The 14503-nt window shown below is 40.5% G+C and overlaps 1 protein-coding gene across 2 annotated transcripts in view; it reads left to right on the top strand.

Annotated features, from left to right (window-relative positions):
• The first annotated feature begins 285 nt into the window (after positions 1-285).
• Positions 286-14503, top strand: part of ccdc181 (coiled-coil domain containing 181) — a 35512-nt gene continuing 21294 nt past the window's right edge. The window contains exon 1 of one of the 2 annotated variants that reach the window (XM_043700900.1): positions 286-449. In XM_043700900.1, coding sequence (XP_043556835.1) covers positions 423-449 — 27 coding nt within the window. In that variant the 5' untranslated portion in view covers positions 286-422. The remainder of the gene's footprint in view (positions 450-14503) is intronic. The other variant, XM_043700899.1, reaches the window with a different exon arrangement.

The following is a 14503-nucleotide window of genomic DNA, read 5'->3' as shown; positions in this document are numbered from 1 at the left end:
ATAAAAATGCATGTTTTCCTGTTCCTCCCCAATCTATTCCACCCCGCTTCTTCTCAATTCACCTTATTTCATTGATAATTCATTCAACTTTAAACTTACGTTGTTCCTATTTTGTAAACACCATTCACAGCATCCAATAAATCAAGCAGGCGGGCAAGTGAAATCTTCCTCCGCTCCACAATACCCTCAACCATCATACACAACTGCGCAAGTGCGCCGCGGGCCGCCACATAAAACTTGGCAACCAGTGCGTCATGAGCTGACAGTTGTCTGCGTTGCCAAGGGACTGTTGCTATGCTAACTGATGGCTCGTGCCCGGCAGCTGTTGGGAAGAGAACGGATTTTGAACGCAGCAGTCGAGCGGCAGCCAAAGCGGGAGGCGGGCGGGGGGTGGGTGGTCGCTGAGAGAGTAAGGGCAGCGGATGGTGCAGCGAGGTCGCCATGCACAGGTAGGTGATCGCAACATTCTCGCCCTATACTGAAGGGTGTTCAATGCCGCTCACTGCTGACAGATCGAAATTCCAGACTCGCCATTTTCCCTGTTCTCTTTTTGATACCTTCTAATAAACCTATTCTCAGATGTTATTACACAACTCCGAAGCAAGTAGGACCTGAATCTGGGCCTCTTGTTTCAAAGATAGGGATGCTCCACTGTAACTCCAAGAGCCCTACTGTTCTCTTTTTGGGTCTTGCACACTAAATACGCAACAACTTCATTCAATTAACGAATAATCCAAATTATGGATGTTTTAAAAAAAGTACGCAAAACAAATTGGCAAACGATTGTTGGCATCTTGTGGGATATGCATCCATTTTATGTTTATTAATTATGGGTTTATATTTATTAATGTGGCTGCATCTGAATTCTCAACTGAGTTTTGACTGATTTAAAAAGAATTGAAAGTCTTCGAAGACAAATACTTATCAACACGTTTGACGAATAAGAACCAATAACTGCGGATGCTGAAAAACAAAAACAGAAATTATTGGAAAAACTCCGCAGGTTGGGCAGCATCTGTTAACGTGAAGCAGAGTTAATGTTTCGGGTGCAGTGACTCTTTAGTCCTAAAGAAGGGTCATTGGATCTAATACATTAACTCTGCTTTCTCTCCAGAGATACTGCTAGACCTCCTCAGTTTGTTCAGCAGTTTCAGTTTATCAACATTTTTGATCGGACATTGCTGTGGGTTGTCATATCAAATTGTGTTATTGGGTTATAAATATCTGTTAAGTGTTTTTAAAATAATTATTTGCATATGATAATTACATAAAACAATTCTTTTCTTTTAAGATAATCCTAAATGGTAATATTCAAATATTGTGTTTAAAATATTGATGCATGACAATGGCCGCACTATTTGAAAGTTAGGACATATACAGTATCCCCAATAAGGTTTTCTGACTTAGTTATCACTTTAGTATTGAAGTGTAGATGAAGTGTAAATCTAGCTGGATACCGCTCTTCTGTTTGTAACTGTAGTTGTATGATTTTGTCTCTTTGCCTTCCCAGGTCAACATTCCTGCACAATCATTCTAGTGGGGCTGAAATTTTATTTTTAGGTTATAACATTGTTCCAATCGAGTAGAAGAACAGCATCTGAGTATCATCCCTTTTCAGCATAGTTCAGTCTTCTGATTTAAACATTAGTCACAATAATTGGTTTCCATTCCTTTTTACATACTTAATGTTCAGATTTTCTGGCCTTCAGATGTTCATGTACATAACTTAAGTGATACAACCTTTGTTCAGCACAAATTATTAATTCTTCTAAAGCTATTGTTGACAGAATCCCCTCCATGTGAAACTTGAACTGTCGACCTTTACATGTTCTCTCTTCCTTTCTTAAATTGGAGTACATTTTTAAAAGCAAATTACTGCGGATGCTGGAATCTGAAACCAAAAGAGAAAATGCTGGAAAATCTCAGCAGGTCTGGCAGCATCTGTAAGGAGAGAAAAGAGTTGATGTTTTGAGTCTAACTGACCCTTTGACAAAGCTTTGACAAAGGGTCAGTTAGACTCAAACCGTCAGCTCTTTTCTCTCCTTACAGACGCTGCCAGACCTGCTGAGATTTTCCAGCATTATCTCTTTTGGTTACATTTTTAAAAATTGCGTACACATCTGGACTTTGCATTTTTTGTGAGATGATGACTAATTTAAGTTTTTGTTTAATTTCATATCCTTTATGGCAACCATTGTTAATAAAAAAGATTTACAAGGATGCTGCCAGGGTTGGAGGGCTTGAGCTATAAGGAGAAGCTGAATAGACTATTTTCCCTGAAGCGTCGGAAGCTGAGGGATGACCTTTATAAAATCATGAGGGGCAAAGATAGGGTAATTAAACAAGGTTTTAACCCTGGGGTAGGGGAGCCCAAAACTAGATGGCATAGGTTTAAGATGAGAAGGGAAAACAACAATTTCAGACAGAGGGTGGTGCGTGTATGCAATAAACTGTTATTCAAATAGTTTATCAGCTTCAACTTTGAGCCGAAGTTGTGGGTTCAGAATATTGAAGAAATAATTTGGACTGATGCGTGAGTACAGTACTGAGGGAATTCTGTATTATCAGCATTGCTGTGTTTCAGTTAGACTTGAACACAGGTCCCTGTCTGTCATTCGCAATGGACAGTAAAAGTTCCAAGGTACTATTCAGTGAACAGCAGGTTGATCTCCCAGTCTGGTCAATATTTGACCATCCATCAAGATCGCTAAAACATATGACCTAGATTTCCGATGGCCAGAAAGTTGTGGGAGCAACTTAGACTGGACTGTACAGAATCCCTGACACATCTGACTTTGTGGTCAATTCCCTGGAATTTGAATTTACTGATGGCAATTCCCTTGCAATTAGACCCCTAAAAAGTCCATAAAGTCCATAAAGTCAGAGAATTCAAAGATTTTTGATGTAGTTGAGCTTAATAGATACCCAGGAAAAATTAAAGGATTTAAAACATACCCTAACAACTGGGTGAGTATTAACCTGAAGTCCCCACTCACCGCTGAGCCCCACAAGCATACTTTCCCAACCCTTGACACTCCCTTGGACCCCCTAGCAGCTACCCTCTAACCAGTCTACCTCTCCCTCAACCCATAACCTAACTTCTCCACCCACTATATCAAACCTGACCCCTTAAGAAATGATACCTTCTCCCACCTGTTCAATTCAGCACTCCACTCCTTCCTGGATCCCAGTCTCGCATTTCCACCCCAATGGATCCAACAATTCCCAACCCGAACCTACCATCCTCTGCCACCACACCACCTGCTTTCCCCCTTCCTCTCAATCAAACCCCTGGGCTGGTGCAAGCCTTTCTTTCCTCAACCCTGAACCGATCTACACCCACCTGACAACTCCTTGATGGAATCAACAACTTCTCCACACCCCCATACCAATCTGTTTGCCTCCGGACATGATGACACCTACTTCCCTGCTACCTGGCCCCCTCCCTAGACCCAACACTCCTAATCTACCTGAAGCACTGATTCACTTACCTGGCACCATTGCATTCTACTCACCTGGCACTCTACCTACATCATCCATCTGGTACCTTACCTCTTACACCTGGCCACCATAGTTACATAGTTAGCCTTTGACAGAGGCCACCAACGTGGCTGGCTGTGCTGCTGGACCCTTGAATTAAGGAACATAGCAACTGTTTGCTGCGAACACGAATGTTGGTTCTAAGAAAATTTTCTTTGCTGAATCATAAATCCTGAAAAGTTTCATAACAGGAGACCCCTGTCCAAAGTCTCCAGAAATAGAGTTACTGACCCTGATCGGAATATCTGGGCAATGGTTTTGTTTTATGTTTGTTTTGGAATCTTTTTACGTGAACATTTGCTCATGCATTTGCATACATTGATTATACTTTAATAATAACATATTCATTGTGAAGCACTTTGTAAAGTCTAGAGGTTATGAAATGTGTTGTATAAATGTAGGTTCCTTCTGTCTTATTATCCCACTTAATTGGATAAAATAGGAACGTAAATGAATGCAGATTTTTAAAACTGCAATATAGTCTCTTACATTAGTGAATGTGACAGAACTCTGGTATTGATACATTCCATTAGGTACTATAATTTATGGTTTCAAATGGACAAATAGAAGTTAAAGCTAAGTCCCCACTCAGAAACTTTTGCTGAGTACATTTTAAAATACCTGATATCCCTTCCCTGTTAACTAAACCAATTCCTCTGCTATTGTAGGAGTGAACAAATGTTAATGTTACTGTATTTTATGAAGCTTTCACTTTGTGTACACTTTGTTATAAGCATTCTGTTCGAGGTGATAGAAAATACTGACGACGTACAGTTTGACATTTTACATTGTGTACCGACTAACTTCATGCCCCTGCAACTATAGCTATAAGAACAACTGCTACAAGACTGCATCCATGTAAAAGATATTTCAATGTTATATTAGTTATAACAAACACAAGCATAGACATGCAACATAATAAATTATTGTGTTTACTTCACTATAGCAACCTCAGTGTGCTTTTATTAATTACTCCAACTTTGTGCTGAATTTTGGTTTTCAAACGTAGCAAAATGTGTAAGCTGGCCATTTTCTGTGCCACAATCTTTCTGTGATGTAAAGTCCTTTATTAAATCTTTCAATCAAAATTTCCTATTTGCATCAGTGACTAACTTGATTGAAATTAGCTGCCAGGTATGTACATAAGCAAGATGCTTGTGTAGGAAGTCAAAATGCTCTATGTCAAGATGGTTGATATGGTTGTGTCTTGTGTATACCTTCAACCTTTCTCAGAATTATGATGATGCAATTGGTAACCACAGGAACTAGGTTATGCGATCAGGCATGAGTGTGAGGAACTATGTGACAAGATACTTGTGGTCTAGAAATAGGTCAAAAATTGGAAGTACTTTAGAAAATAACCATATAGTTGTCAAGTCCCAGTCCCAACTCTTGTGATGAATTATCTGGCATATGGAATTGCTCTGATATTTTCCAAAGAAGGGAAAATTGGTCAGATGCTCAATCATGTTTGTTGTCCTTGTTTTAAAGCACATTTATTCTAACTAGAAAATTGGGTTAGATTCTGTTATGATGCTCTCCAGCTTTATCACCTAACATTTTTCACATCCTGGGTATAAATATGAAGTTGTTTGATTGAAGACAAAATGGAACTGTACTTCTATGATAATGATGACCTACAGAAAAGGTGAAGAGGGAATAAATATTTGGGTAGGGGCAATATTTTCTGTTCATGGATAAGGCCAGCAGTTATTGCCTATTCCTGTATTTTCTTAAGAAGGTGCTGGTGAGCTCCTTCTTGAACCATTGCAGTCCATGAAGAGTAGGTACATCCATAGTGCAGTTAGGAAGAGAATTGGAGAATTTTGACCTAACAGTAGTGAAGAAACAGTGAAATAATTCCAAGTCAGGATGGCATGTGACTTAGGAGATGATTTGAAGGTGAGGGTGCTCCCATATATCTATTTAATATCTGGATGTTATCACTTGCAGGTATTGAAGGTTCTGTTGAAGAAGCTGTAGTGAGTAGCTGTGTAATTCGTTTATGGATATATACTGCTTCTTTGTGTTGGTTGTGAAGGATTGACTGTTGGAACTCATGTTGGGGTGCCAATTAAGTTGGCTGCTTTGTCCTAGATTATGTCAAGCTTCTTGCGTGTTGTTGAAGTTTCTGTCATCCAGACATGTAGGGAGGATTCCATCGTACTCCTGACATGTGCCTTGCAGGTGGTGAAATGGGTTTGGGGAGTTAGGAGGTGAGTTACTAGCTGCAGAAGTTCTAGCCTCTGATTCACTTATGGAGCCACAGTATTTATATGACTGATCCAGCTCATTTTATGGTCTTTGAATGTCCAGGGGAAATAGATTCTCTGTGTTGGAGATGATCATGGCATGAGATGCAAATGTTACTTCTGTAGGTCTTGTTGCATATATACATGGTCTGCTGTATTCTTGCCTCTGCAAATATTTGTGCTGGACATAGTGCAAGCATCCACGAACATCCCTTCTTCTGACCTTATAATGGAAGAAATCCAATGATAAAGCAGCTCAAGATTGTTGGGTCTGTATAGTAGGGATGGTTCATCAACCAAAGAGTGGCTCTAATTTGACTATGGGAAGTTGCTGCAAAAGTCCTTATGTTTACATTGTGAAACATACTTTACTGTGAGGTATTCCTTCTATCTCTCTCAGACTGTTCCTTACATTTCCTCAGACTGTGAGGAAACCGCATATAACGCTGTTAGATCATCAATCACAGTGTGGTGGTTGTGCCACCACATCATCATGGAAGCTATTTTCAGTGTGAAGGCAATGCTTCATCTCCACAAAAACTGTGCAATTGTTACTATCATGAAGAGATACATCTGCAACAGGTAGATATATAAGAAAGAAGTCAAGTTGTTTCCTCTTTTGTTTGTTCCCTCACTACCTAATGCAGAACCAATCTAACAGATATGTTCTTTAAGACACAGCCAGTTCAGCTACACTGGTGCTATTAACTCATCTTCGGTGTTGTCAGCAACATCAGATTTTGTCACATGCCTCCAGATAGTAACAAAGAAATCTTTGTCACATCAACAGGGTTAGGTTTGCCCTTGTTGTTTCTGATGCTTATGTTGATTCTGGATAATCTACACAATTTCATCCCTTTCTTTAGCCTTTGTAGTGATTTTGATGCTGCCTGGGCCATTTCATAGGATAATTAAAGTAAACCACATTGCTGTGGATCTAGAATTACATGCAGACCACCCAGGTAAGGATAGCATTTCCTTCTCTAAAGGATATCTGTGAACCTCTACCTGAATCAGTCTGGTACCAGTATTCTAGTGAAAAGGATAAATAGGGTGGTCACTAGGACTTTAAACTAGTGAATCATCAGGAAGTATTATGGTAAATAAAAAGGGAAGCAGCAGGTTAACATATGTGCAAAAGGATTTAATTACATGGCAGACGATGAAAGAAGTAAAAAGGAAGGATGACTGAGGAGATATTATTAGAGATGTTGGAATTGATAAAGAGGGTATAAAAGCTAACATAAGGGCACTTCACCCAAATGTTCGTAGCATTCGAAACAAGATAGATGAGTTAATGGCAAAAATTACCACAAATGAATATGATTTAGTAGCCATTACAGAGACATAGTTACAGGATGGTCATGACTGGGAGTTAAATGTCCAAGGGTATCAGACTATTCGAAAGGACAGACACGGAAGTAAGGGAGGTGGTGTAGCTTTGATATTTAAGGGTGACATCAGGGCAGTGGTGGAGATAATATAAGTTCTATGGAGAATAAGGTTGAATTCATTTGGGTGAAAATTGGAAATTCTAAGAAGAAGTAGTCACTGATAAGTGTAGTCTATACGCCACCAAATAATAATGTCATATTGGGGCAGGCAATAAACAAAGAAATAGGTAAGGCCTGTAAAAATGGTACGGCAATTATCACAGGGATTTTAATCTACATGTCTAATGGTCGAACTAGGTCGGTCAGAATAGTCAGAGGAGGAGTTTGTAGCATGCGTCCACGATAGTTTTCTTGAACAGTATGTAATGGAAGTGACGAGGAAGCAAGCTATCCTAGATCTGGTCCTGTGTAATGAGACAGGAATAAATTAGTGATCTCATAGTTAGAGATCCTGTTGGAAGGAGTGATCACAGTATTGTTGAATTTAGAATACAGATGGAAAATGAAAAGATAAAATCCAACACCAAGGTCCTGTGCTAAAATGAAGGAAACTACAATAGGATGAGAGAGGAGTTGGCTAAAGTAGTCTGGAAAGCAAAGACTTTATGGTGGGACAGTTGACAAACAGTGGAGGACTTTCAAAGCAATTTTTCAAAGTGCTCAGCACAAGTATATACCAGTGAAAAGGAAGGACTGTAGGAAAAGGGGTAATCTGCATTGGATACCTAAGGAAATAAGGAAGGCATACAAAATAGCAAAGATTAGCGGGAAACTAGAAGTTTGGGAAAACTTTAAATGTCTACAGAAAGCCATAAAAAAACTTAAAAAGAAAAATAAGATAGATTATGAGAGTAAACTAGCTCCGAATATAAAGACAGAAAGCAAAAGTTTCTATAAATGTATAAAACGAAGAAGAGTGGCTAAAAGTAAACATTGGTCCTTTTGAGAATGAGAAGACGGATTTAGTAATGGGCTATGAGGAAATGGCTGAGGCATTGAACAGGTATTTTTTGTCAAGTCTTCACAGTGGAGGACATGAATAATGTGCCAGTATTTGACAAGGAAACAAAGATGAAGACCTGAAAACAATCATTATCACAAAAAAGGTCGTGTTGGGCAGGTTAATGGAGCTAAAAGTAGCCAAGTCTCCTCGCCCTGATGTAATGCATCCCAGATTACTATAAGTGATTACAGGAGAAATAGCAAATTCCCTTACAGTAATGTTCCAAAATTCGCTGGATTTTGGGGCAGTTCCAGCAGATTGGAAAACAGCAAATGTGACGCCACTGTTTAAAAAACTGAGCTCGACAAAAAATGGGGAATTATAGACCTTTTGCTTAACTTCTGTAGTGGGGAAAATGCTTGAATCTATTATCAAGGAAGAAATAGCAAGATATACTGATAGAAATTGTCCTGTTGGGCAGACTCAGCATAGGTTCATGAAGGTGCTTAACTAATCTATTGGAATTCCAAGAAGACATTACGAGCACAGTGGACAATGGGAACCCAATAGATGTGGTATATCTAGATTTACGAAAGGCATTCAACAAGATGCCGCACAAAAGGCTGCTGCATAAGATAAAGATGTAAGGCATTACAGGCAATGTATTAGCATGGATAGAGGATTGATTAGCTAACAGGAATCAAAGAGTAAGGATGAATGAGTGCTTTTCTGATTGGCGATCAATGACCAGTGGTGTGCCTCAGGGATCAGTGTTGGGATCACAATTATTCACAATTTATGTAAAAGATTTGGAGTTGGGGACCACATCTAGTGTGTTAAAGTTTGCAGAAGATGAGTGGTAGAGTGAAATGTGCAGAGGACTGTGAAGGGACATAGGTAGTTTAAGTGAGTCCGGCAAATGGAATACAATGTTAATAAATGTGAACTCATCCATTTTGATAGGAATAACAGTAAAAGGGACTGTTACTTGAATGGTAAAAAAATTGCAGCATGCTGCTGTGCAGAGGGACCTGGGTGTCCTTGTGCATAAAACACAGAAGGTTGACCTGCAGATGCAACATGTAATGAAGGCGGCAAATGGAGTTTTGTCCTTCGTTGCTAAAGGGATTGAGTTTAAAAGCAGGGAGGTTATGTTACAGCTGTATAGGGTGCTGGTGAGGCCACACTTGGAGTACTGCATGCAGTTTTGGTCTCCTTGCTTGAAAAAGAATGCACTGGCACTTGAGGGGTTGTAAAGGAGGTTCACTAGGTTGATTCCGGAGTTGAGGGGGTTGGCTTATGAGGAGAGACTGAGTAGACTGGGATTATATTCATTGGAATTTAGAAGAATGAGGGTGGATCTTACAGAAACATATAAAATAATGAAGAGAATTGATAAGGTAGAAGTAAAGAGGTGGCAGGTGAAACTAGGACAAGAGAGTATTGCCTCAAAATTATGGGGAATCAGACTTAGGACTGAATTGAGAAGGAACTTCTTCACTCAGAGGGTTGGGAACCTATGGAATTCACTGCCCAATGAAGTAGTTGAGGCTTCCTCATTAAATGTTTTTAAAGCTAAAATAGATAATTTTTTTGAACAGTAAAGGAATTAAGGGTTATAGTGAGAGATTACAAAAAGATCAGCCATGATCTTATTGAATGGCAGAGCAGGCCTACTCCTGCTCCGAGTTCTTATGTTATTATTTACCGTCAAGAAGTGTGGTGTTGGAAAACGCACAGCTGGTCAGGCAGCATCTGAGACAAAGGAGATGCGGCATTTCAAGCAGAAGCTCTTCATCAGGAATCATTCCTGATGAAGAGCATATGCTCAAAACATTGACTGTCCTCCTCGGTTGCTACCTGATCAGCTGTGTTTTTCCAGCACCACACCTTTTGACTCTGATCTCCAGCATCTGCAGCCTTCACTTTCCCCCTCTTCTTATTTACCGACAATTAATTATGGTTTTATGGTCACCATTATTCTAGTTTTTGGTTTGAATTCTACAAGCTCGGTTAGCTTGATAGTTGGTTTGCAATACAGAGTAATGCCAACCACATGTGTCCAATTCCCACGCCAGCTAAGTGTACCATAATGAACTTCCTTTCTCTGTCTGTCCCTTCATCTGAGGTATGGTGACTCTCTGGTTAAATCACCCCAGTTGATTGTCTGTCTGTATCTCTCTGTCTGTCTATCTCTTTCTCTCTCTCTTGCTTCCCCCCCCCCACAATGAGCTAGCAGCCCAGCTAGTTCATTAAGCAACATTTCAAAAAAATCAGTGAAGCACAATCAGAGACCTCAAATTCAGACCCATTATAATATAACTAAAGCTTCAAAAATTAAAACTATCATTTCAGTATCACTATCCAAATGAAATTTGTTACTACAGGTACACAATCCTTTATCCGAAATCCTTGGGATCAGTTGTTTTTAAGAATTTGGAATTTTTCAGATTGCAGAATAAATGACATTTTCAGGGAAATTTAAAAAAATTACCTAACAGCAGATGCACATGTGAATAGTACAAGTGCTGAGACTGAGTAACATGGTTTAAGTGGGTGTGGAATTGGGTCACCTGTTTGCACGCCAAAATGACGTTCCACACTCCACGAAAAACATTTTGGAACTTGGAGCTTTTCGGATTTTGGAATTTTGGATTAAGGATTGTGTACCTGTATTAGCTTTCCTTTTATCCCACTAAAGGACCATTCATGCAAATCACAATAGCAACTTGAATTTATATGACTACTTTGATTTGGAAAAAGAAAACACCACAGAAGTAGAACATTGTGCTATCTTCTTTGATGGGACCCGTGATGCAGGGTATGGGGAGGCCAGTGCTGCCACATCTTGTCAACTTCACTATCTATACTGGTGGATCTTTCCAGGCTGGATATTTCTCAATTTAATATGCATCATTGCATTCAGGCTGTCACTAAGGTCCTTTAAGAAAGAATGTCCTTTTCGCTCAGCAGGAGGAATGAGCACATGACTTTTCCAGGTAGAGAACTTCCCAATGGCACAAGGGGCTATCAAGCATGCACATAACTCTGCAGTTGCCACAAGTCCAATGAGTAGATATACTGCAACCGCAAAGGGTTCCACTCCTTAAACATACAAATCTTCTATGTTCTATGTTCTATGTTCTATAACTCTGCAGTTGCCACAAGTCCAATGAGTAGATATACTGCAACCGCAAAGGGTTCCACTCCTTAAACATACAAACATACGTGATAGGTGATCATGGATAGATTGCCATAAATCATGCTGCTCTTTCAGTAGTTGCCATGCTTTTACCCTATGTCAGTCAACCATTTCTGCCTCAAACCATCACATTAAACCAAAAGGTAGTTGCTCAAAAATCAGGACTACTGTTGTACATCTGTATAATGACCAAACTTGGATAGCACATCTCCTAATAAGAACCATATTGCTAAAAAAAATCATTAAGAAGCAATCCATTTCTAACAGAATAATTTTTGCTTAGGGATGTGTGACAAAATGAAATTTACACCACTACAAATACTCTGGAGATGAAATTCCCTGAGGCCGTATTCATCATAGCTAGCAACTTCAACCTGGCCAACCTCAATAGGGTGCTGCCAAAATACCAACATATCTTCTGCCCCGCTAGAGGACCAAACATCCTTAACCACTGCTACGCAACCATCAAAGACACCACCTATTGATGTATACTCTGTACCCACATTTTGGAAAATCATATCACAACACTATTCCGCTTCTCAGCTTACAAGCAGAAGCTGAAACATCTGAAGCAACAAAACAGCTTCTTCAGGACTTGGAATCAGTGGACTGGACTATATTCAAGAAGACTGGACAACCTAGACGAGTAGCAAGTGCAGAGGACTGAGTGCCAAAGAAATCAATCCGTGTGTTGCCCAACCATAAACCTTGGATGAACCAGAAAATTCATTGCCTACTAAAGACCAGGCGTGCAGCATTCAAGTTGCACGATCAGACTTATACAGAAAATCCAGATATGACCTTCGCCAATCCATCAGAAATGCAAAGAGGCAGTACCAGACCAAGTTAGAGGCCCAAACCAACAATACCGACACCTGCTGCCTGTTGTAAGGCCTACACAACATAACAGGATATTAAATGAAGCAGAGCAAGATAGCAGACAAAAACACATCCTTCCCTGATGTGCTTAATACTTTCTATGCTCAGTTCACCTGCCCCCTCTGTAACCGCTGCAGATGACAGATCAGTCTTCCTGAGAGACGTCCTGAGGAAAGCAACTGGCTCAGACAGAGTCCCTGGCTGGGCACTTGGATCCTGTGAAAACCAGCTGGTGGAGGTATTTGCTGGCACCCTCAACCTCTCCTTGCTACAAGCCAAAGTCCCCACCTGCTTTAAGAAGGGCACCATCATCCCAGTGCCAAAGAAAACACATGCAAAGTGCCTTAATGAATACTGCCCAGTGGTTCTTAATGTCCATAATCATGAAGTGCTTTGAGAGCCTGGTCATGGCCCACATCAACTCTAGGCGCCCAACCTGGCTTGATCCCCTTCAATTTGCCTACCAGCAAAAAAGGTCCACAGCGGGCACCAATACCCTAGCCCTACACTCATCACTGAAACATCTGGATAACAAAGAGCACCTGCGTCAGGCTCCTACTCATTGACGACTGCTCCACCTTTGACACCATGATCCCATTTGGACCTAGGTCTTTGCTCTGCCCTCTGTAATTGGATTCTCAACTTCTTGACCCAAGACCACAATCAGTGAAGATAGACAACAGCACTTCTTACATGATAATCCTCAACACTGGCACTTTACAAGGATGTGATCTCAGCCCTCTCCTGTACTCTCTGTACACCCCTGAGCATGTAGCCAAATTCCAAACAAATGCCATCTGCAAGTTTGCTGACAACACCACGGTGCTAGGACAGATATCAAACAACGATTAGTCAGAATACAGGGAGGAGATAAAGGGCTTGGCGTTATGGTGCAGTGATAACAAACCCTCAATGTCAGCAAAACAAAGAACTGATCATCGACTTCAGGAACAAAGGAGGAAACGACCCTATCTATGTCAATGGAGCTGAGATGGAGAGGGTTGAGAACGTCAAGTTTTCAGGAGTGACGATAACTAGCAATCTGTCCTGGACCTCTCACATAGATTTGACAGTCAAGAAGGCACAACACGCCTCTTCTTCCTCAGGTTGTATAGGATATTCTGCATGTCCACAAGTACCCTTACCAATGTTTACAGATGCACCATAGAAAGCATTCTATCTGGGTGCATAACGGCCTTGTATTGCAACTGCTCAGCCCAAGACTGTAAGAAACTACAGAAAGTTGTGTGCACAGCCCAGACCTTCAGGGAAGTCAACCTCCCATTTATGGACTCCATTTACACTTCTCACTGCCGCAGAAAGACTGCCAAGATCCCAGTAATGCTCTCTTTTAACATCTTCCATCAAGCAGAAAATACAGAAGCTTGAACACACATTAACAGGTTCAATAACAGCTTCCCTGCCATTATTAGACTACTGAATAGATCTCTCTATTCAAATAATATTGATATTGCTAACATTGCTTTGCGCACTACCTCTGCAGCTATAACTATGTATGCCTTGCTCTGTCTAAGCACACAATGATCAGTATGTCCTTGTTTGCTATGATTTGCCTGTATTGTTCGCAAAACAAAACTTTCACTGTACTTACATACATGTGACTACAAATCAAACAAGGTGGTGGTGGGTAAGAGATATTGTGGGGAAGCCCTCCGTTACCTGTTGGATTATGTTTTGCGTTCCTAATGGCCTGCTGCATCCTATACAGTACAAGTTGACAATCATGGCAAAATAGGCTTCAGTGCCTTCCTCAGGAAGAGAAGGAAGGGGGGAGGCTCCCAAAGTGTCATTGAGGCAGATGGGCTGTCTGTGACATTCTAATAATGGCATCAAGTCCCCTTTTTAAAAAAAACCCATAGGTTACAGTTGCTCCACATTCTACCTCATCTTAATGGATTGTCATTGCATATGTTGGTCAAAAGCCTGAATTAAAATACATTTTAGTTGCAAAGCAATTATTGCCAACCAACTTCATCCGAACATCACTTCCAATAATACATGCAGTACTGAATGTTCACTCTTGTGGTTTCTCTCAGTACTTGCCCTCAGGATATAACTTTGACTGCCTTTGTGCTTCTGCAAGTGCTTTCTTTTAGCTAAATGTGGCTAAAAGAAGCCCTTTAGATCTAGTTTTGAACTGCACCACCTTGGTAGTATCCAGGGCTGACTGGCTGGTGATCAACAGCAAAGGTACTAATCGAGTGACTTTGGAAGCAGGAATCCTGTCATCCTGACAGAGGACTGGAGATTTTTGCACCACTGAGTTAGAACT

Source organism: Chiloscyllium plagiosum, chromosome 12 (assembly GCF_004010195.1).
Source record: "Chiloscyllium plagiosum isolate BGI_BamShark_2017 chromosome 12, ASM401019v2, whole genome shotgun sequence".
In the NCBI taxonomy this organism is placed as follows: Eukaryota; Metazoa; Chordata; class Chondrichthyes; order Orectolobiformes; family Hemiscylliidae; genus Chiloscyllium; species Chiloscyllium plagiosum.
This window is presented reverse-complemented; position numbering and strand designations above follow the sequence as displayed.